We start from the raw sequence: 24,150 nt of genomic DNA, 5'->3' as shown, positions 1-24,150 counted from the left end.
CACAGTGTTGATTCTTCCCATCCAAGAACATGGTATATCTCTCCATCTATTTATATCATCATTAATTTCTTTCATCAGTGTCTTATAATTTTCTGCATACAAGTCTTTTGTCTCCTTAGGTAGCTTTATTCCTAGATATTTTATTCTTTTTGTTGCAGTGGTAAATGGGAGTGTTTTCTTGATTTCACTTTCAGATTTTTCATCATTAGTGTATAGGAATGCAAGAGATTTCTGTTTATTAATTTTGTATCCTGCAACTTTACCAAATTCATTGATTAACTCTAGTAGTTTTCTGGTAGCATCTTTAGGATTCTCTATGTATAGTATCATGTCATCTGCAAACAGTGACAGCTTTACTTCTTCTCCGATTTGGATTCCGTTTATTTCCTTTTCTTCTCTGATTGCTGTGGCAAAAACTTCCAAAACTGTATTGAATAAGAGTGGTGAGAGTAGGCAGCCATGTCTTGTTCCTGATCTTAGTGGAAATGATTTCTGTCTTTCACCATTGAGGATGATGTTGGCTGTTGGTTTGTCATATATGGCCTTTATTATGTTGAGGAAAGTTCCCTCTGTGCCTACTTTCTGCAGGGTTTTTATCACAAATGGGTGTTGAATTTTGTCAAAAGCTTTCTCTGCATCTATTGAGGTGATCATATGGTTTTTCTCCTTCAATTTGTTAATATGGTTTATCACATTGATTGATTTGCGTATATTGAAGAATCCTTGCATTCCTGGAATAAGCCCCACTTGATCATGGTGTATGATCCTTTTAATGTGCTGTTGGATTCTGTTTGCTAGTATTTTGTTGAAGATTTTTGCATCTATGTTCATCAGTGATATTGGCCTGTAGTTTTCTTTTTTTGTGACATCTTTTTCTGGTTTTGGTATCAAGGTGATGGTGGCCTCGTACAATGAATTTGGGAGTGTTCCTCCTTCTGCTATATTTTGCAATGGTTTGAGAAGGATAGGTGTTAGCTCTTCTCTAAATGTTTGATAGAATTCGCCTGTGAAGCCATCTGGTCCTGGGCTTTTGTTTGTTGGAAGATTTTTTTAATCACAGTTTCAATTTCAGTGCTTGTGATTGGTCTGTTCATATTTTCTGTTTCTTCCTGATTCAGTCTTGGGAGGTTGTGCATTTCTAAGAATTTGTCCATTTCTTCCAGGTTGTCCATTTTATTGGCATAGAGTTGCTTGTAGTAATCTCTCATGATCTTTTGTATTTCTGCAGTGTCAGTTATTCTCCTTTTTCATTTCTAATTCTATTGATTTGAGTCTTCTCCCTTTTTTTCTTGATGAGTCTGGCTAATGGTTTATCTACTTTATCTTCTCAAAGAATCAGCTTTTAATTTTATTCATCTTTGCTATTATTTCCTTCATTTCTTTTTCATTTATTTCTGATCTGATTTTTATGATTTCTTTCCTTCTGCTAACTTTGGGGTTTTTTTGTTCTTCTTTCTCTAATTGCTTCAGGTGCAAGGTTAGGTTGTTTATTTCAGATGGTTCCTCTTTCTTAAGGTGGGCTTGTATTGCTATAAACTTCCCTCTTAGAACTGCTTTTGCTGCCTCCCATAGGTTTTGGGTCGTCTTGTCTCCATTGTCATTTATTTCTACGTATTCTTTTATTTCCTCTTTGATTTCTTCAGTGATCACTTCGTTATTAAGTAGTGTATTGTTTAGCCTCCATGTGTTTGTATTTTTTACGGATCTTTTCCTGTAATTGATATCTGTCTCATGGTGTTGTGGTCGGAAACGATACTTGATACAATTTCAATTTTCTTAAATTTACCAAGGCTTGATTTGTGACCCAAGATATGATCTATCCTGGAGAATGTTCCATGAGCACTTGAGAAAAACGTATTCTGTTGTTTTTGGACGGAGTGTCCTATAAATATCAATTAAGTCCATCTTGTTTAATGTATCATTTAAAGCTTGTGTTTCCTTATTTATTTTCATTTTGGATGATCTGTCCATTGGTGAAAGTGGGGTGTTGAAGTCCCCTACTATGAATGTGTTACTGTCGATTTCCCCTTTTATGGCTGTTAGTATTTGCCTTATGTATTGAGGTGCTCCTATGTTGGGTGCATAAATATTTACAATTGTTATATCTTCTTCTTGGATTGATCCCTTGATCACTATGTAGTGTCCTTCTTTGTCTCTTCTAATAGTCTTTATTTTAAAGTCTATTTTGTCTGATATGAGTATTGCTACTTCAGCTTTCTTTTGGTTTCTGTTTGCATGGAATATCTTTTTCCATCCCCTCACTTTCAGTCTGTATGTGTCTCTAGGTCTGAAGTGGGTCTCTTGTAGACAGCATATATATGGGTCTTGCTTTTGTATCCATTCAGCCAATCTGTGTCTTTTGGTGGGAGCATTTAGTCCATTTACATTTAAGGTAATTATCAATATGTATGTTCCTGTTCCCATTTTCTAAATTGTTTTGGGTTCACTATTGTAGGTCTTTTTCTTCTCTTGTGTTTCTTGCCTAGAGAAGTTCCTGTAGCGGTTGTTGTAGAGCTGTTTTGGTGGTGCTGAACTCTCAGCTTTTGCTTGTCTGTAAAGGTTTTCATTTCTCCATCATATATGAATGAGATCCTTGCTGGGTAGAGTAATCTTAGTTGCAGGTTTTTCTCCTTCATCACTTTCAGTATGTCCTGCCACTCCCTTCTGGCTTGCAGAGTTTCTGCTGAGAGATCAGCTGTTAACCTTATGGGGATTCCCTTGTGTGTTATTTGTTGTTTTTCCCTTGCTGCTTTTAATATGCTTTCTTTGTATTTAATTTCTGACATTTTGTTTAATATATGTCTTGGCGTATTTCTCCTTGGATTTATCCTTTATGGGATTCTCTGTCCTTCTTGGACTTGATTAACTATTTCCTTTCCCATATTAGGGACGTTTTGAACTATAATCTCTTCAAATATTTTCTCAGTCCCTTTCTTTTTCTCTTCTTCTTCTGGAACCCCTATAATTCGAATGTTGGTGTGTTTAATGTTGTCCCAGAGGTCTCTGAGACTGTCCTCAGTTGTTTTCATTCTTTTTTCTTTATTCTGCTCTGCAGTAGTTATTTCCATTATTTTATCTTCCAGGTCACTTATCCGTTCTTCTGCCTCAGTTATTCTGCTATTGATCCCATCTAGAGTATTTTTCATTTCATTTATTGTGTTGTTCATCATTGTTTGTTTTATCTTTAGTTCTTCTAGGTCCTTGTTAAATGTTTCTTGTATTTTGTCTATTCTATTTCCAAGATTTTGGATCATCTTTACTATCATTATTCTGAATTCTTTTTCAGGTAGACTGCCTATTTCTTCTTCATTTGTTAGGTCTGGTGCGTTTTTATCTTGCTCCTTCATCTGCTGTGTGTTTTTCTGTCTTCTCATTTTGCTTATCTTACTGTTTGGGGTCTCCTTTTTGCAGGCTGCAGGTTAGTAGTTCCCATTGTTTTTGGTGTCTGTCCCCAGTGGCTAAGGTTGGTTCAGTGGGTTGTGTAGGCTTCCTGGTGGAGGGGCTGGATCTTGTCTTTCTGGTGGGCAGGTCCACATCCGGTGGTGTGTTTTGGGGTGTCTGTGGACTTATTATGATTTTAGGCAGCCTCTCTGCTAATGGGTGGTGTTGTGTTCCTGTCTTGCTAGTTGTTTGGCATAGGATGTCTAGCACTGTAGCTTGCTGGTCGTTGAGTGAAGCTGGGTGCTGATGTTGAGATGGAGATATCTGGGAGATTTTCACCTTTTGATATTATGTGGAGCTGGGAGGTCTCTTGTGGACCAGTGTCCTGAAGTTGGCTCTCCCACCTCAGAGGCACAGCACTGACTCCTGGCTGCAGCACCAAGAGCCTTTCATCCACACGGCTCAGAATAAAAGGGAGAAAAAGTAAAGAGAAAGAATTAGTAGAAGTAGGAAGAAAGAAAGAAAGAGAGAAAGAAAGGAAGGAAGGAAGAAAGAAGAAAAGGAAAGAAGGAAAGAAAGAAAGGGAGGGAGGGAGGGACGGTGGGAGGAAGGAAAAAAGAAAGAAGGTAAAATAAAGTAAAATATAATAAAGTTATAAATTAAAAAATAATTATTAAGAAAAAAAATTTTTAAACAACAAAAATAAACGGATGGATAGAACCCTAGGACAAATGGTGGAAGCAAAGCTATACAGACAAAATCTCACACAGAAGCATACACATACACACTCACAAAAAGAGGAAAAGGGGAAAAAATCATAAATCTTGCTCTCCAAGTCCACCTCCTCAATTTGGGATGATTCGTTGTCTATTCATGCATTCCACAGATGCAGGGTATATCAAGTTGATTGTGGAGCTTTAATCCGCTGCTTCTGAGGCTGGTGGGAGAGATTTCCCTTTCTCTTCTTTGTTCTCACAGCTCCCAGGGGCTCAGCTTTGGATATGGCCCCGCCTCTGTGTGTAGGTCGCCGGAGGGCGTCTGGTCTTTGCTCAGACAGGACGGGGTTAAAGGAGCCGCTGATTCGGGGGATCTGGCTCACTGGGTCCAGGGGGAGGGAGGGGCACGGAGTGCGAGGCGAGCCTGTGGCAGCAGAGGCCAGCATGACGTTGCACCAGCCTGAGGTACGCCGTGCGTTCTCCCGGGGAAGTTGTCCCTGGATCCAGGGAACCTGGCAGTGGCGGGCTGCACAGGCTCCCCGGAAGGGCGGTGTGGATAGTGACCTGTGCTCGCACACAGGCCCCTTGGTGGCGGCAGCAGCAGCCTTAGCGTCTCCCACCAGTCTCTGGGGTCCGTGCTTTTAGCCGTGGCTCGCGCCCGTCTCGGATCCGCGCTTTTAGTCACGGCTCGCGCCCGTCTCTGGAGCTCCTTTAAGCAGCGCTCTTAATCCCATCTCTTCGCGCGCCAGGAAACAAAGAGGGAAGAAAAAGTCTCTTGCCTCTTCGCAGCTCTAGACCTTTTCCCGGACTCCCTCCCGGCAAGCCGTGGTGCACTAACCCCTTCAGGCTGTGTTCCCGCAGCCAACCCCAGTCATCTCCCTGTGCTCAGACAGAAGCCCGAGCCTCCGCCCGCAGCCCCGCCTGCCCCGGAGGGTGAGCAGACAAGCTTTTCGGGCTGGTGAGTGGCGGTCGGCCCTGATCCTCTGTGCGGGAATCTCTCCGCTTTGCCCTCCACACTCCTGTTGCTGTGCTCTCCTCCGCGGCTCCGAAGCTTTCCCCCTCCGCCACCCGCAGTCTCCGCCCGTGAAGGGGTTTCCTAGTGTGTGGAAACGTTTCCTCCTTCACAGCTCCCTCCCACTGGTGCAGGTCCCGTCCCTATCCTTTTGTCTCTTTTTTCTTTTTTCTTTTGCCCTACCCAGTTACGTGGGGGGTTTCTTGCCTGCCTTTTGGGAGGTCTGAGGTCTTCTGCCAGTGTTCAGTAGGTGTTCTGTAGTTGTTGTTCCACGTGTAGATGTATTTCTGGTGTATCTGTGCGGAGGCAGGTGATCTCCGCGTCTTACTCTTCTGCCATCTTCCCCTCCCGCCTATTCAAGATTTAATAACGAAAACAAGTATGTGGTGGCCAAATACTAGATTGAATTCTGTGTGTCAAATACGGCAGACTCTGCTGCCTGAACCAAAGTGATCTGTAGCTTTCAGCATTTTAAACTAGTCAAGTATCAGTGTGCTGGCTTCTGCTAGGGTCTTTTGGTCAAAAATGTGAAGCAAGTGAGAGAAAAGAAATTCAGTGCCTTGTTCATGCCAGATATTTTATATCACTCTTTCTGCAGAAATCTATTGAGAACATCAAAATTATGTGCATGAAAGTATCTAAACTATTAACTCCTTCAAAATTTTTAAAGCACTCTGTGTTAGTCATTGTACTAGGCCCTGAAGGTAATACACAAATGAATAAGACTAAATTCTCTGTCAAGAAGTTTAGAGTATTGTATCTCTGTGCTCAGATCTGTGTTTTTGAAAATCTTTCAGCCATTCTCTCCCAACCTACTCAGATTTCTTCCATGTTGGAGATTATCTCTGTGACCTTTTACTCCCAATTAAAATTCCCATTTATTATCATTAGATATTGATATGTGAGTTGTGAATGATGAATAGGCTTAACCCTGTGTTCTTAGCATCTTTTATCCCCTACAACAATATTTTACTAGTCTCCTAGTGGGTATTATTTGGAATCTTCCTTATTTTAGATTATGTAAACGTAACCCTTAGGAAATAGTTATTTACACTTTAAGAATGCCAGATAATATAGTAGAAAGAAGAGTAGTGTTAAAGTTTGCCAGCCCTGAGATTCACCCAGGATTTGCCACTTAAATCCTTGTGACCTTGAACAAGTTATTTAATCTCTGAGCCTTGGTGAAAGACTCATCTGCAAATTTTTGAAATGAGATCAGGAATGTAGAGTTCCTGGAACTCTACAGGTAGGAGAACAGATGTAGTCCTTTCCCCCTTCAATAGAAAGGCAAGTTCCACTTACGGTATGTAGGTGTGAACTCCTAAAACTAGTGATCCTTCTGGAAATAACAGCATAAATTCTCAACAAAATACATAAAACAACAACGTGAAGGCTCTGGAGACTGAACAAATGTAAACAGACTTTGGAGAGAAGTCAAAACCTGTAGCAAGTGACCAACACAGAGTGAGTTTCTGTTTTTCAGTGGCTTTACCCCTGAAGGCAACCCTGGTAGAAAAACAAGTACTCTTTCTGGCCAGAGGAACTAAGGCCACCAGATAATAAGGGGAAGAAAAACCAGAAAGGGAAGATATAGAGAAGTGGAACCTTTAATTCTGTGTGGGAACTCAGTACATCACTGACTGACTTCTGAACCAGTCCAGTGTGCCATATAAGGAGATTGGAAGTCAATACTCTATCCTCGCAAAAAGAAAAAAACTGAACATGCTGAAAATCAACAGCTCTTTTTAGAGCCATTAGAGAATTGAGGTCATGAGGAAAACCACTGCCCCCCAAATTGGAGAGACAGGCAAATATATGAGTTGTCAGAGCATAAGCCCAGAATCCTGCCCATGGAACGGCCACCAGGGTAGGAAAACATGGACTCTGATTCTGGAGGCTCAGTTTGGATAAGGTTGAAAGTGAAAAACAATAAGGGGGCCAGTCTTAGGGGGCTGATTTCATGAGTTTTATCTGCAAACATGCCCACCAGGTTCTCAGGGTAAAGATCTAAGAAAAATCCCCTTTGAGGGAAAAGCTAGCCATTTTGAAATTGCCTGGAGCATTCTGCTGTTAGAAACAAAAACCTGCCCTCAAGGGAAACTGTTTTACCAGAGCCTGACCACCTTGAGTTTTATCAGGGCCTAACTGACCTGGGTAAAGGAAAAATACCAACTCCAACCCTCTGTAGTTTCCTGTCTCACCTCAGGTGGGCAGGACTGAGAAGCACTTTCTGAAGGTCACAGCCCAGGACCACAGTCTCACTAAAAGACTGAGATCTGAACATAGGACTATAGAATGCTTCCCCTCCCCTCACACCTTACTACAGCATCATTAGGCCTCCTGTGTAATAATGGGATTACAACAGACAGACCTCATATAAGAAGAAATCTCTTGGGAAACCCAAAAGCAATACAGGAGACAAAAACAAGGATACCAGCATAAGTTATAGCCCCTTGACATGTACAGCTACAACAAACAGGACATAGCCTGACTCGTAGCCAGGTAAAAGAAAACCTCACACCCCAGGCCTATACTTTACCCAGCTTTCCACAAAAAAATAACAAGGTATACTAAAAGGCAAATAACATAGTATGAAGAAACAGAGCAAACATTGGAATTAGCAGACCAGGAGTTTAAAAAACAAGAATATGCTAAGGGCTCTAAAGGAAAAAAATGGTCAACATGCAAAAACAAATAGGTAATATAAGCTGAGAGATGAAAACTCGAGGAAAGAATCAAACAGAAATACTAAAAATCAAAACTAAGAAAAATGAAGAATGCCTTTGATGGGTTCATCAGGAAACTGGACAAAGCTGTGGAAAAAATCAGTGAGCTTTATTCAATGGAAACTTCTCAAACTGAAAAGCAAAAAGGAACAAAAGAATGAAAAAGAAATGGAACAGAATAGCTAAGAACTGTAGGACAATTACTAAGGGTTGTAATGTATGTATAATGGGAATACCTGGAAAAGAAGAAAGAGAAACAGAAGAAACAGTTGAAGTAATAATGACTGAGAATTTTTAAAATAAATGACAGACTTATAAACCATACGTGTGAAGCAGACTGAAAACAGTTAAGAGCCAAGGCTTACTAAACTGAGCTGAGGTCGGAGCTGCTGTCTACCAGAGAGGTGACAATCTGCATTTTGTCTAAGCAGTTAATTACCTATAAAACAAAAGTAACTACATGTATTGGAGTAACATAAAGAATCCAGAATTTTCACAATACATTATAGTATCACAATATCCAGAATGCAATCCAAAAATACTCAACAATACAAAGAGCCAAGAAAATGGGACACACTCAAGGGAAAAGAAATCAACAGATGCCAAGCCCAAGATAAGATACCAAAGACTTTAAAAGCAGTTATTATAACTGCGCCATGAGACAAAGGAAATACACTTGCAATAATTTGAAGAGAGAGAGAATATCAGCCAGAGAATTAGGAAGTGTAAAGAGAAGCAAATGGAAATTATAGAAGTGAAAGATACATTATTTTAAATTAAAAAAATTTACTGGATGGGCATCATAGCAGAGTGGAGGTGACATAGGAAAGAGTCAATAGATATGAAAATAGATAAGTAGAAACTAATCTAAAGAAGAAAAAAGTTTAAAAATAAATAAATAAACATCAGGGACTTGTGGAACAATTTCAGAAAAATCTAACCTATGGGTAGTTTGAGCCCCAGAAGGAGAGGAGCAAGAGAAGGGGATAGAAAAAAATAAAGTTTCACAAATTTGATAAAAAGACAAACTTACAGTCTCAATAAGCCAAGTAAACCTCAAGTAAGATAAATTCAAAGAGAAGCATGCTTAGCACATCATAGTCAGGCTGCTGTAAACCAAAACTAAAGAGCAAAACTCAAAAGCAGCCAGAGAAACACCTTACATAAGGTGAGAAAGGTAAATAAGTGCATATCAAGTGGTGGTCATTCTCTGAGGAAAAATAAACCAGGGTAGGAAGGACAGAGTGAAAGAGGAGGAGTTATTTAGAGTCAAAGATATTTGAGCAGAGCCTGAATGTGTTCCTCACTGCATGGGTTAGCTGATTTAGGGAGAAGAGCCTTCCAAGCAGAGGGAATAGCAGATGTCAGCTCCAAGCCAGGAGGACAGATCGAGAAAATGGGTCAGAGAAGTAGCAAAGGACCAGATTACCTAGGCCCTAGAAAAGACTGAATTTCATCCTGAGTAAGAAGGAAACTGTCATGAGCAGGGGAGTGACATGATGTCTTCTGTTTTAGGATTGCTCTGTCTGCTAAACCAAAGAAGTAGTCCATTTGATGTGGAAATACATTGGGGAACTGGGGCTACCACAGACACACCCCACCCCACAATTCACTATGTACATTAACCTGTCTAAAAGGCTGTGATACATCCCTTTGTACCTACAGTAAAGAAACCTGTTCACATTTGTTCCACATTTCTTAGACCTTTTGAGCCTAGACTTCTTTAGCATCTTAACAATGTCAAAAGTTTATATTTTTTAAACACTTACTATATGCCATACCCTGTATCTGAATGCTTTGTGTCCATTATTTTATTCCATAACTATCCCATGAAGGAGATTCTGGTGTTATCCCTTTTTACAGGAGCCTGAAACCTAAAGAAAATGAGGACCTTACTGAAGGTCTCACAGCTAGTACATGAAGGAGTGAGATTTGGGCCCAGGTGGTTTTATTCCAGAACCATGACCTTAGGCCTAGGCCATGTTGCCTTCTCTTAGACTATTTACTAAAGAATTATTTCCAAAAATCACCAATTCTTTTGCAAATCAAAACCTTGATTTTTCCTTTAAATTTACAGATGTCTCAAAGATACTCCTTTTATAAAAAATACCTTTTATATTTTCAGTGAGCTAAAGTATGTTAGTTTTCATTTCTTCCAGGATTAATATGCTCTGATTGATATAAAATCCTTTCTGCCTTATAATAGTATGTGTCTAATTTTTCCCAGATTGAAGGATTCTCATTAAACAAACTAGGGAATTTCAACCTTAAAGAAATTCAGAAAGACTCTGTGGCCTGGGAGTACACTGATAATGCTGCAGGGGACGCAGACTCAGCAGAAGAAGAGGCACCAAAAGAAATGCCCGTTAAAAGGGGACAGGTCTGTTCTCCCTTGTTTCTAGTTTTACTGTCTATTTTTAATTTGTTGTTAATTGTGGAGTTTATGGGTTACTCAGTTCTTCCTCTCTTCTTTCCTCAACTATCTTAACTATCTCGTGGCTGTTTAGTTTCCTAGTCTATTCAGTCCTTTGAATAGACAAGTAATGAGAAAAGGTAAAATTCAAATCATTGAATCCACAGTTACTTACGTGGTTTCTTCTGTGTGCAAGGTGCTATGAAAGAGGCTGAGAATTCAGAGATAAATTCCCATCTGTCCTCTAAGAGCTTAGGTCTTAGATAGTATTATGAGGTTGAAATATATGAAAAGTTAACTAACCTCAAATTACGAAAATAACAGTGAATAAGTCTGTGGTCTAGTGTACTTGTCCGTATCCATACTATTAGGGGTGGGCAGGAGAATTTATGCAAAAGGAAAGAATTGCCATTAGAATTTCAAACAAAAATCTGAACAATGTAATTATACTAGTAATAACAATAGGATTCTGACCCAAATTGGTAAATGGTCCTTGACTCCATGAGCTTCCCCATAACCCTTTGGGGTAAAATGACAGTAATACCCACAAAATACTTCTGAGACCTGGATTCTTATCCTAGCTCTTCGCAAACAGGTCATGTCACTCTTTTAGTCCTTATTTACTCATGCCTAAAATGAGGAGATAATGGTGAATCATACGTTCTCCAGGTGTGTTTTCTGGAATCCTTGAGAGTTGAGGGGAAGAGGGTGGGGGTGGCACTCTACCCCTGCTGCCGCCAGAGCACGCTGCTGGTATCAGTTTTCTATTTGGGGTTCCAGGAGTGGCTAAAAGCACAGGCTGTGGAGCCAGAATATTTGAATTTACAAACACAAATGCAGCTCTCCCACTTCCTAGCTGTGTGTCTTTGGGCAGGTGACTTACTCTTTCTGTGCCCCAGTTTCCTCACCTGTGAATGGGGATGATATTGGTACCCTCTCATAGTCACTGATTTATAGAATGCTTCACTCAGTGCCGAGCATGTGGTGAGCACTTAGTAAATGCTAGTTGCTAGTCTTATTTTATTTGAGAAAGAAAGTGTTCTCTACGTTAAAAAAGCAGAAACAGTAACAACAGCAACAACAAAAAGTGTAAGTACCGCTAGTCTAGATATGTCAAAGGCCTCTTAAGTTCCATGTTATGATATTATCAAGTCATTTCAGTGAGATGCTTAAAAATCCTTAGTAATGCCGAATATATGGATAAAGAGGTGAGATCTAATGAAGCTTTCCATTTCTGGGGTTTTCTTTGTGTCCTCGACTATAGTGTGTGGGACCTAGACAACTTCCATTTTTAATCAGTTTTGCTTTGTAAGCCCACCTAATAACTTTATCTTATTTCACAGAACCTTTGTGGTTAAGATTTAGTGAATAAGTATGTGGCATTAATAAAATACCATACTACTTGTTTTGAAGCTTGATATAATAAAGTGTGATTGGAAACAAATTTGTATACCCTAGAAGGAAAAGCTATTGCTGAAAGTCCAATTAAATACTTTATCTTTTCATTTGAATGCTAATTGGAGAGATAAATCATGCTGCCACTTCTGAAATTGAGACCTCGACAGTGTCGAAATTGCATGGTGTGGTGAAAGAACACTGGACTGGGATCAGGAGACATTGTCCTCATTTTGCTCCTGACGAGCATTGTTGAGACCTTTGACAAGTCACTCTTTGGACTTCAGTTCCTTCTCTTGTAGCATATGGGAGTTGAACTAGATTACCTCTTAAGAGCATCTTACAGTTGTGACATTGTTTCAATGGTATATGGATTTCTTGTATTTAAAAAGACTATACCTAAATGAAAAAATACAGAGAGCAACCAGTCTGCCAGATGCTTTCCCTTGTTTTCTGATTTAATCCTCATAACTATCCTGTGTTATAGGTGGTATCATCCCTACTCTGCAGATAATGGTAGCGACCATTTTTTGAACATGTGTGCCAGGCACTGTGCTAAGCTCTTAACAGACACTCTCTCACTCAGTCCTCCCAACAACCCTATGAGGTGGGTACTGTGATCCCCATTGTTCAGATGAGGAAACTGAGGCTTAGACAGCTTATATACCTTCACCAGGATCAGACACAGCCAGTAAATGGCAGAGCTGGATTTGAAAGCTAAGCATGTCCCACTCCAAAGCCAGTTCTCTTAGCCTCTGTGCTATACTGCCAATCCAAGAAAGAAGAAGCTAAGTCACAGAGCAGTTAAGATCTGTGAAGTGGCAAAATTGTATTTGGACCCATTTTTTTCTTTTCTAAGTCCTTTGTACTTTCCACTATATTCCATCACAGTATGTCCCAACTTGTCGTGAGTCTGTGAGTGGAAAACTTAATATTAATTTCTGATATCAAGAGTTATTTATTTGACTTTAAAATCAGTTGCTACTGGCAGATTCAATGAACTTAATGTAGCTTCTCAGAGCAAGTGAGAGGAGTGTTTTTCCTTTTGCTCTGTGCCTCTAGCTGCAGCCCATTTCTGTGTGTAACTGTGTAAAGGCACCCTCCAGAGGCAGGAACAGGGAGAGCTCAGTGCTGAGAGTAGTAGCAATCAGGGCACAGTTCTCTCCACCTGCCCTTAAGACTTCAAAATAAGGAGTGCTGCCTGGTTACATAAAACTGCCTGTCTATTCCTATGATAATGACTAGATTTTAACATACTTTAATCCTGGGAATTCAGTGAAGGAATGCTGTTTTCCCACAATCAAAATAGAACCTAGAATGTGGTTATCTAGATAGGTTGTCAAATTCATATCTTTGCTAAGGTTTTTCAGATTTTTTTTATTTGATGCTTGAATGATCTCTTATTTTTCAGATTGTACTGACATCTGAAATAACCTGTATATTTTCTCTTTGCTGTTAATAGGTATCATTAATATTTGATTTAAAACACCAGCCTTCAGTACCGGTTGGGCAGCTCTGGGTGGAATTGCTTCGATTCTATGCTTTAGAATTTAATTTGGCTGATTTAGTGATAAGTATCCGTGTCAAAGAATCGGTATCTCGTGAATCAAAGGATTGGCCCAAAAAGCGCATTGCCATTGAAGGTACCTCAAAATGTTTATCTTTAATTTCCCCACCCCACCTTTTTTTTAAGGTGTCAAGTCTAACAGCATGCTTTTTATTTCAGTCTTTTTTCAGCTCCTACATGTAAGGTAGGCCTGACCCCAAAAGTGAACTAGATAGCTAGAATCTTGCATGTGTTACAGTGAGTCATTCCAAGGGAACAAATTGTTCATCCTGGGTTTTTTAAGTGCTGCAATAAAACATCTTAATCACTTAAGCAACTAAAAGAATGGCTGGCTGTGTCCTTATTTTCTTTGTAAATTGCTTTAACAACTTGAAATGCTTAAAAAGTCTTTTCCAAGTGATGTGTAAATCCCACTTTCCTTTTTGCTGTTCTCATTTCTGGATTTTTAGATTCACTCCTTTCATGGATTGTTGTTGATGTTTAGTTTTACAAAGGTTGAGGAAAATACCTTTTCTCATGAAAAATAACATTCTTCATTGGATTCCTCTCCATAGAGAAAAAGGATAGTTATTTTTGGAATATTTGCAATAACATTTAGAACTTATTCATGAAAACACCTTTTCTCTTAAAAAAAAACACTTAAACTCTTAAATGAGTTAAGGTTCATTTAACTGAAACCATTGTATAAAAGACATACTGATGTGCCCTGTAGATTTCATTAAATGTATGAGATCTCAGCTTTACAAAGTCAGGAGGTGGAAACCCCACTAGAAATCTTAATTCTCCTCCTTCAGATAATTTAAAGAACCTCCTAAATGGAATTTTCTTATTTTTGCTTGATTTTTTTCAAGCCTTATATTGCATAAGAGGGTTTTTTGCATTTTGCATAAATTCTGTGTGCAGTCACGGGGATCTCACATTTTTAAACCCTCCCCTGCAGTTTCTCTGGCTCAGCTCTTCTGGCCAATTGCCTAACCTGCTGGAGTTCTAGGGGAGGAGAAAAGATTGAGAGAAGTGGTGTCTCCTCCTGGTGCCTCCCTCTCGCCCCTGAATTCAGTCCAGCCAGTTCAGTGATGGGGCTTCCCAGGGCAGAAGAGTGGAGGTAAGCTCTACAAACCGCAGGGCCTTGCTGAGTGGGGAGGCTGAGCACTCAGCAGAGCCTGGCGGGAAGACCTCGCTTCCCGAGGGCACAAGAGCCACACTGATGACATCTTTTTTTTTTTTTTAACCTCCGCAGTCACAGAACAGAATAGGGAAGGGGTACTGGTTCTGAACAGAATGGGTTCTCTTCAGAGAGCAGATGTTTAAGAAAGCATTTCTTTTCGTTTTTAAACTGTATCTTCTTACTCCCCATCCCCAGTTTTTTAAAAAGCATATGATACATGATAAATTTTACTGTTGCTTACTTGTTGTCTTTATCTATAGCAGGCTAATTTTTAAAACATGAAATAGAAGTGTATGAAGTAGCAGATTTTTTTTTTTCATTACAGATCCCTACTCTGTTAAAAGAAATGTGGCAAGGACCCTAAATAATCAACCTGTGTTTGAATATATACTTCATTGTTTAAGGACAACGTATAAATATTTTGCTCTTCCACACAAAATTACAAAATCCAGCCTTCCAAAGCCTCTGAGTACTGATACCTGTACTTCCAAACATTCTAAAGAAGTAGCAAAACGTGATCCAGATGTACAAGCGAAAGATGATAAACTCAAAACCTCAGTTTTGGCTCAAGGTCCTGGTGCTGCCAGTTTAACTGCGAGCACCTGCAAGGTACCATCACTTACTCTTAAAGAGACTGCTGAAAGCTTTGAAAGCCCATCAACAGAGGAAATGGGAAACACACACATCAGTGTCCACCTGGAAAACTCAGACTATATCAAGGCAGAGGTCACTTGCGATGACTCTGAGGATGTTAAAGTACATCATCAAGAAACAGGAAGTAAAGATGAGAAAGAAAAATGTGGAATGGAGGGCAAGCATCCTTTGACTGCTGATGATCAAGCTTTAAGTAGTAGCAAACGTGGAGAGCTTGTCATCTGTGGCAGCCCAGGAAATGATGAGACTCATGGCACTCTGCATTTAAAAGGCTTCGAAAATCCTACAGCTAAAGAGTGTGACGAATTTGCTACTTTAGATGACAAGGCTGATGTTGATGAAGAAAGCATTGAAGGTACAGATGAACTTGGAGATGCTCTAAGCCATTTTACCCCTTCAAGACAGGGCCAGGCATCAGGAATCACTCACTCTGATGAAGAAGAGGAGGAGGAAGAGGAGGAAGAGGAAGAACCCAGGCTCTCCATTTCCCGAAGGGAAGATGAGGATGATGTTGCTAATGAAGATGAGTTAGACAACACCTACACTGGATCAGGGGATGAGGATGCCCTGTCTGAAGAGGATGAGGAATTAGGTGGATCTGCCAAGTATGAAGACTTGAAAGAATGTGGAAAACACCAGGTGGATGGAAATCTACTAATGGAACTTAATAAAATCAGTCTTAAAGAAGAAAATGTATGCGAGGAAAATTCAACTGCGGATCAGTCTGATTTCTTCTATGAATTTAGTAAACTCATCTTCACCAAAGGCAAGGTAATCAGTGCCACTCCTAGACATGGCACTAGGAGACTTGAAAGAGTTTTAATGCATGTACTTTTGATTTTTGTGTACTAAAACAGGGCTCTCCCCTCTTGGTAGTGGTTAACAAGTTGCTCTTTCACTCCAGTGCAACCACTAGGTCCACTTCCCTCCTTAATCTCTTAGGAATTTGCAGAGGAGAAAAGTAATGCTGTTGGTAGTAAAAATAACTGCCTTTTTCTCCTGCGTGTACCAAAAGGGTGTCCCCATCTCAGATACTTTGGAGTGGCCACACCATTATATTTTCATTCCTTTGGAGTGTGAGAAGTAGAATGTGTACTTTGGAAAAAAGATTCAAGACCCCTTTATTTGGTAAATAAAGTTTTATCTTAAATCTTTTATTATTTGCTTTGTCATCTTCCTGCAGTCTCCTACAGTAGTATGCAGTTTATGCAAACGAGAGGGTCATCTGAAGAAGGACTGTCCCGAAGACTTCAAAAGAATCCAGCTGGAACCTTTGCCACCATTAACACCCAAATTTTCAAATATCTTAGATCAAGTTTGCATTCAGTGTTATAGTAAGTTATTAACATTTCTTTTGATTTGTCAAAATATTAAATTGGCATTTTCTCAAGGGTTATCTGAATCACTAACCTGTTAGCTTCATTATAGGGGCTAAGTCTGTTCCATTCTCCATTGTATCCACAGTGTTCTGTGTATCCTGTTCCATTTGGGACATGCAATAAGAAATTGTTAAAGAAAGACACGGAGGGAGAATTTTTAAGTCTTAAGACTGGAGTACTATCATTTCCTAACTGGTCTTCCTTGAAATGTTTTTCTAGGTGCCTGCCATTAATCGTATTTCGTCACAAGGAGTATTCCATAGGTCAAGTAGGGAATAACTCTATATCCTGCCCCTTCCCGTAGAGGTTTTTAGGGCATATTAGCATAATAAAGCCTTCTGAGAAATGCTATGGTAAAAAACTTATTTAACTCTTTAGTCTTATGTAACTCTTTTCCAAAATTTGAGCGTAGAGTACTTTTTAATTAATGCTAATTAATAACCTTTATAACAGCCCTTTAAGGAACACCAGTTTGGGGAAGTGTTGGTATACTGAGCTATAAAGCTCTACAAGGAAAAACATTCGATGGAGAGGCATGGCAGCTGCTTAGAGTGAAAGAATGTGATCCATCACATTGCTGTACCTTGAGATGTCTGTCTGTGCCAGAAGACACTTATTCTGAATCAGGGATTTCTTTTTTAAACCTCTTCAGAGAGTATAAGTGATGAAAGAAAACTATTGGTTCTCTTTAGAAAAAATACATACATATGCACATGCTCACAAACTATTGCGTTCACCCTGGCGGGGGCGGGGGGGGGGGGGGGGGGGCGGTGCGGGAGTTTGTGTAGTTCCCTGAAGGCTGCCTTCATAGGGCTCTGTGTCTGTGAAACCCAGGAGCAGAACCCTTGTTCAGACTGCTTTACATCTCAGGAGCAGTTCTTGGTGATAGACTCTTTCAAAAGGCATCTTTATTTTACATTGCTTAATGCTGTCTACTGAGAAGACACACAAAATTTAGAGTTTTGTTTATTTTTTTTTTTAAGCCAGTTAGGTTTTATTAAAAAATATAGTTTTTCAGAGAATGTGAACAATCTTTGTTTCTGAATGTATCTGTTTATTTTAAACAGAGGATTTTTCTCCAACTATTTTAGAAGATCAAGCACGTGAACATATTCGGCAAAACCTAGAAAGTTTCATAAGACAAGAGTTTCCAGGTAAATAATTTTTTACCTTTAAGAAAAGAACGATAGTGTGACTTTCCTTCAGAATGAGTACATGTGTTACAACAACATTAATTTTGAGACTAAGAAAGCAGTCTTACAGTGATGGTGGGGACAGGGCTTCAGTTGTTCTGTGATATACCTAGGGTGGCTTTTGGTCTTCCCAATCCTAGTTTGCCAATAGGAAAGACAGACGCAGTGTAGTATTTTGCTTAGCAGATACCACAAGTGAACTTCATTTAGTATTAGGTTTAGAGTCAAAGTTCAGACCTGTAAAAAGTGAATTTATTTAGAAAGTAGTAAGCTTACATTATTAAATGTTCTGAGATGATCCACATTTTCCTTGAAATGTCCTTGCATTTAAGAAGAAAGTGGCATTTGATAATCTTGCATGTCTTCTATATAACTTGTATTTATTTATTTATAGTAAATTTTGAGAGAAAATAATTTATAATAAATGACTAGTTAATAAAAGAACATAATTATAATGAGATTGTTATAGGACAGTTAACAACTGGGTATTTTTGATTCATGAGAGCGTTGTTTCGATCAGAAAATTAAATGTACTCAGGTAATTAGGTATGACTTTTCATATATCCCTAACAGGAACTAAACTGAGCTTGTTTGGCTCCTCCAAAAATGGATTTGGGTTCAAACAGAGTGACCTTGACGTCTGTATGACAATTAATGGACTTGAAACTGCTGAGGTACAGTGACCACGTAAAACTTCCATTTGCTGTGGGGTGTGATTTGACAATCTTGACTGACAATAGCATGGTATTTTCCAGATTTATCAGGGTGTATCATACGGAGTATGCCATTTGGCACAATCTGTCTGGTCGGATAACTTAGAAGTTGAGAAGTGAATGTGAGGAGTAGAAAGGCTTCTACTTGCAACTTGTAGTGCAAACTAGATTTGAAAGCAACATCTGGGAATTCTAGAAAGCTAAACCAGTCTCTCCCGTGTCCCAGTGGCGTAGCCGCTAGGCTGACTCAGGTACATAAATATACCAACGTGAGGTTTTCTGAGAAGTTTTTTAGGAGGCAGGCAATGTGGTGCAGTGATGGGAGAGTGCTAAACTGAATTTAAGACAGACTTGGTTCATCAGTCCTTAAACATGTGGTCTTTGGTTGATAACCTCTAATATGGAAGTGAGATCCTCTTGCCTCAGGAGATGGTTGTGCTCATCAGCTTGGATCAGGTATGTCAGGAGTCAGCGAACTATGGCTCGCTGCTTGTGTTGTAAATATCAGTTTTTATTGGCATACAGCCACACCCCTTCATTTATGTATTGTCTACATCTGCTTTCACTCTGTAACTTCGCGGTTGAGTCCTTGCAACAGGCCATATGGTCCACAAAGCAGAAAAGGTTTGCCAGCCCTCATGGATATGAAGGCATTTATAAAATGTAAAATACTTCTGAAAAGGTGTAAAGTCTGAGAAGTACTGAATTTTTTATTTATAACAGTCCAAATGCTGTATATCCAAAGGAGTGATGGCTGCTGTTGCTCAGGATCTTTTTATGCCTTTTTTGAGTTTCAAGTTTTTATCCTTTGAGGATGTATCTGGCTTGGGAAAATAGTCAAAATTTATCTAGCATGACTATGGTGAATAGGTGGCTAAGCAAGATTGGGTCCAATATCTGGAATGACCTGATTATATCGGGTGGCCAAAAAGTTCGTTCGGGTTTTCCTGTAATGTTGTGGAAAAACCCAAACGAACTTTTTGGCCAACCCAATACATCATCAAGATTGAATTTTTACATGATTAATAAACTAGTCTTGAGGGCATTTTTAAATTAAATTCCAAATATATTCTGGGAAGTATATAGCCATCAGAAGGACTTAATGTTTCAGCCCAAATGTTTTTAAATATTTGAAATATTATTCATATTTCCTGTATGACTTTCTTTTTGTGCATTATATTTTTTACTAGTTCTGTGGAGAAATAATCTGAGCTTAATTACTCTCCACAGCATTTCATCAGCTCTTAATTAAAGTATAATGAAGGTCTACCCAGAATGAATAAGACGGGCCACAGAAGCTCCCTCTTATTAATTCTGTCACATAGAGAGTACTTCTGAGTGACATAATTACATAGCGGGGGAAAATGGTTCAGAGACCTCGCTGGTTCAGAGACTTTTCTGGAGACACTGATTTCAGCCTTCCTTGTGCCTCCAAGAGCAAGCAACCCAATGAGGGTTTCCACATCCTTAGGATATTCCTATGAATGAGGATTAACGCTCACCTAAAAGGGAAAAATGTATGTAGAATAATTTGAAGTTAATTTTGTTATTTCTGGAGGAAATGGAAACTATAACAAGGTTAGGAACCTGTCTTCCATTTCTGATTCAGTAGTTTGTGCCTTTTTTGTTTGTTTGTGCCATTTTTCCTGCAGGGGTTGGACTGTGTAAGAACTATTGAAGAATTGGCAAGAGTCCTCAAAAAACATTCAGGTACCTCTGTAAGCTTTTTCTAAAAAATATTTTTGTCTTTTTTTATTAGTGTTTTGCATACTTAGAATTTATGAATGCCAACGAAACAGTGTAGTGGCTCATATAACATTTGTGGTATTGGTGTCTTTAAAAAAATCTTATGTGATTAGGTACGAAAAACTGAGGAATTGGTTATAATATGTGTGTGCATGTTTTTGCCTCAGTCAGTTTTATTTCAAGACAGAGTATATACCACGCAAGAAATTTTGGGAATCGCTTTGCCTTATCAGCATTGTGTAAATCAAAGTGTAGGGGCTGCTCGCAGTGATGTGAAGTATAGTGGGACGCACCATGGACTAGGGTGATGGATTGTACTTACAGCTGTTTAGCTGTGTGTGACCCTGAACAAGTATTTACAGCTGTAAAATGTACAGATTCTGTAAATTGTGCACAGAGCTGAAATGCCATTCGCATATTCTCCTGCCTCTCTTTGTCAGAGGCAGCTATGGATGCTGTTAACAGTGAGAGTCTTCTTTTAAACTGTGGTTCATCCAACTTCTGTGCTAAGAGTTGAAAATGAAAGTGAGCAAGATATTGTCGTTGCCTTTGTGGAACTTAAAATCCGTGCATCATCCATGAAAAGCTTTCTTATATCTTAGTCAAGAGTAGACCTAGGGTTTCCCTGGTGGCGCAGTGGTTGAGAGTCCGTCTGCCGATGCAGGGGACACGGGTTCGTGCCCCGGTCTGGGAAGATCCCACATGCCGCGGAGCGGCTGGGCCCGTGAGCCATGGCTGCTGAGCTTGCGCGTCCGGAGCCTGTGCTCCGCAACAGGAGAGGCCACAACAGTGAGAGGCCCGCGTACCGCAAAAAAAAAAAAAAAAAAAAAAGAGTAGACCTAAATTCACAGTGTGGGCATGCACACATACATACATACGTACACATAAATATGCACCTGGAATGCCCCTTTTTGTTGCATTCTTTTTAAATAAATTTATTTATATTTTATTTATTTATTTTTGGCTGCGTTGGGTCTTCGTAGCTGCACGCAGGGGCTACTCTTTGTTGCGGTGCATGTGCTTCTCATTGTGGTGGCTTCTCTTGTTGCAGAACACGGGCTGTAGGTGCGTGGGCTTCAGTAGTTGTGGCACGCGGGCTCAGTAGTTGCGGTGCATGGGCTTAGCTGCTCCGCGGCATTTGGGGTCTTCCCAGACCAGGGCTTGAACCCGTGTACCCTGCATTGGCAGGCAGATACTTAACCACTGTGCCACCAGGGAAGTCCCTGTTGCATTTTTTATTTCCAGGAGTTTAAAGAGGATACTGTGTTATTTAAGTAACAGGGGGAAAAAAACTTAATTTTGATTTACTCCTAATGAAAACCTAGCGCATCAGTATTTTTTTAATATGTTTTGATATGATTTTTTTGGTCATTGAAATAAGCATTTTGGGAATTTTACCTCTAAAGATCATATGCTTTTTTATTTTTATTTTTGAAGATTATGCAAAGAAATTAAATTGCTAAGCTTCCGTGACTATTAGTTATTTAGTACTGAGCTAGGTTTTGACTTTTGATTTTGAAATAATTTCAAAGTTAAAGGAAAGCAGCAAAAATTATATAAAGAACTCTGTCTATCCTTCATTCAGATCCACCAGTTGTGAACATTTTACCACATTTGATTGATCATTCTATCTCTTGCTTGCTCACAATTTTTTCTGTACCATATGAGATTACGCTGCAAACATCACGTCCCTTTCCCCTAAATACCTGTGTATATTTCCTAAGAATGAACCATGTTAAAAATAGGTCATTTTTAGACTAGAAATGACTTTTACATACAGATTACAATGTAATGCAGATTGCATGGAACAGAAATGGAATAATAGCTACAGGACTATGCTTGAGAAAGCAGTCTCCCCTTGTATTTTATTGGGTGCCTGTTATGTGCTCAGCACTGTGTTGGGCACTTAGGGATGGTAGAAAAATAAGTCTGTATAGGTCTTTGACAGCTTTCAGATCTCAAAGGTAGGATAATCTCACAGGCTATGTAACAATGTGTGGTAGTATTCATTTATTAAAATGAGTTGTATTAACTTCTGAAGAGAGAGAGATTCTGGGAAGAGTTGGGTAGGGGAGGTTCATGGAAGAGATGGGCTTTTTCTGATCTCAGATGATGATGAACATGATTTGAAGAGGATAGGAAGAGAAGTCATTTCTAAGATGCATGGACGTGAGTGCGAGAATCACTGTAATATATTTTTTAGGACAGTGAGAAGATTGGTACATTTTGAGAGGAATTTCAAGTGCGAACTATTAGGAGATAAGGTAAAGTCTGTAGATATTTGGAAGCCACTGAACTTTCTTCAGAGGGGAGAAACCCCATAAAAGCAAAACTTAAACTTTTTTAGGGAGCTGATATACTCTTAGGGAAGATATAATCTAAGTGACGGGGCAGAAGGACCTTAACCAGATGCCAGTGATCCTAAAAGGAAAAGAATATGAGAGATTCCAAAGGGAAATTTCCTAGAATTGGAACCTACAAGTAGGAAATAAGGGTTCAGGCTGATGTCTGGGTATTTGAGAAATGAGAATGTTTGCAGAGAACACCAGTGTGCCATGAAGCTATAATCTCCGAGAGTTAACAGTACAGCAAGCAGTTAGAAATATGGAGTTGTCAGTTAGGATTGAAGAACAAAATGAAACAGTTTTGTTTTGAAATGCTTGAAAGAAGAAAGAGAGACAGAAGCCAAGAATAAAACAGAATTACATGGGATCATTTGAGAGAAGTTGAGGACCAGGCTTTAATTCTTGAGTGTAGAAATTAGGGAAGGACACTGAAAAAAGAGCTATTGGAATGGTAAAATAGGCACCAGCATGATGTGCTATGAATAAATCCTAGAGAACAGGCTTAGAAGTGGTTAGCAGGGTCAAATTCTAGAATGGGAAGGAGATTGAGAAAAAGGATATCTAATTTAGAGCCAGTATAGCAAAGTAATTAATGGGGCTTCTAGAATCAGACTCTCTAGTTTTAAATCTTGGGTCCCTGCTTTCTGGCTGTGTGATCCCCAAAAGTCACTCAACTTCATTATGAGCACTCAGTTTCTCATCTATAAAGGAGGAACAACAGAAATAGCATTTAAGATTAAGCAAGGCAATACATTAAACTACAGGGCCTGACATAACGCAAAGTGTTCAGTAAGTACGAGCTTCCTTGCCTCTCCTCCCTATCAGTGTGTTAGACTTCTATCTCCCACACAGACCTTTTTTGCTGAAATTTCTTTCATCTGTGTACTTTTTTCCTAAATTCCAGACTGCTAGGTTTCTGCCCTCTAGCCATCACCACTTAACTCTCTCAGAAGGAGTTCAAACCCCAACGTCTCAGGATGAGCTCATCTTTCTCTTTACTGCCTCCCTTCTGCTACAGCCACCACTACCGGCTCGTCCTTCTGAATCCTCTTTCTTTTTTTAAACATCTTTATTGGGATATAATTGCTTTACAATGGTGTGTTAGTTTCTGCTTTATAACAAAGTGAATCAGCTATACATATACATATGTTCCCATATGTCTTCCCTCTTGCGTCTCCCTCCCTCCCACTCTCCCCATCCCACCCCTCCAGGCTGTCACAAAGCCCCGAGCTAATATCCCTGTGCCTTGCGGCTGCTTCCCCCTAGCTATCTACCTTACTACGTTTGTTAGTGTGTATATGTCCATGACTCTCTCTCGCCCTGTCAAAACTCACCCTTCCCCCTCCCCATATCCTCAAGTCCGTTCTCCAGTAGGTCTGCGTCTTTATTCCTGTCTTACCCCTAGGTTCTTCATGACATTTTTTTTCCTTAAATTCCATATATATGTGTTAGCATACGGTATTTGTCTTTTTCTTTCTGACTTATTTCACTCTGTATGACAGACTCTAGGTCTATCCATCTCATTACAAATAGCTCAATTTCATTTCTTTCTAAGGCTGAGTAATATTCCATTGTGTATATGTGCCACATCTTCTTTATCCATTCATCCGATGATGGGCGCTTAGGTTGTTTCCATCTCTGGGCTATTGTAAATAGAGCTGCAATGAACATTTTGGTACATGACTCTTTTTGAATTTTGGTTTTCTCAGGGTATATGCCCAGTAGTGGGATTGCTGGGTCATATG

General features: G+C 39.6%; 1 protein-coding gene across 7 annotated transcripts in view; it reads left to right on the top strand.

Moving 5' to 3' along the window:
- TUT7 (terminal uridylyl transferase 7) overlaps positions 1-24,150 on the top strand; it is a 69,841-nt gene that overhangs the window by 18,899 nt on the left and 26,792 nt on the right. For all 7 annotated transcript variants that reach the window (XM_032635835.1, XM_032635832.1, XM_032635839.1 and 4 more), the window contains 7 exons: positions 10,063-10,215; positions 13,106-13,286; positions 14,701-15,800; positions 16,213-16,363; positions 17,476-17,562; positions 18,175-18,275; positions 19,967-20,024. In XM_032635835.1, the coding sequence (XP_032491726.1) occupies positions 10,063-10,215; positions 13,106-13,286; positions 14,701-15,800; positions 16,213-16,363; positions 17,476-17,562; positions 18,175-18,275; positions 19,967-20,024 (1,831 nt within the window). The remainder of the gene's footprint in view (positions 1-10,062; positions 10,216-13,105; positions 13,287-14,700; positions 15,801-16,212; positions 16,364-17,475; positions 17,563-18,174; positions 18,276-19,966; positions 20,025-24,150) is intronic.

This window comes from Phocoena sinus, chromosome 6 (genome assembly GCF_008692025.1).
Source record: "Phocoena sinus isolate mPhoSin1 chromosome 6, mPhoSin1.pri, whole genome shotgun sequence".
Classification (NCBI taxonomy): Eukaryota; Metazoa; Chordata; class Mammalia; order Artiodactyla; family Phocoenidae; genus Phocoena; species Phocoena sinus.
The sequence above is the reverse complement of the archived record's forward strand: the minus strand, read 5'-3'. Positions and strand labels throughout refer to the sequence as shown.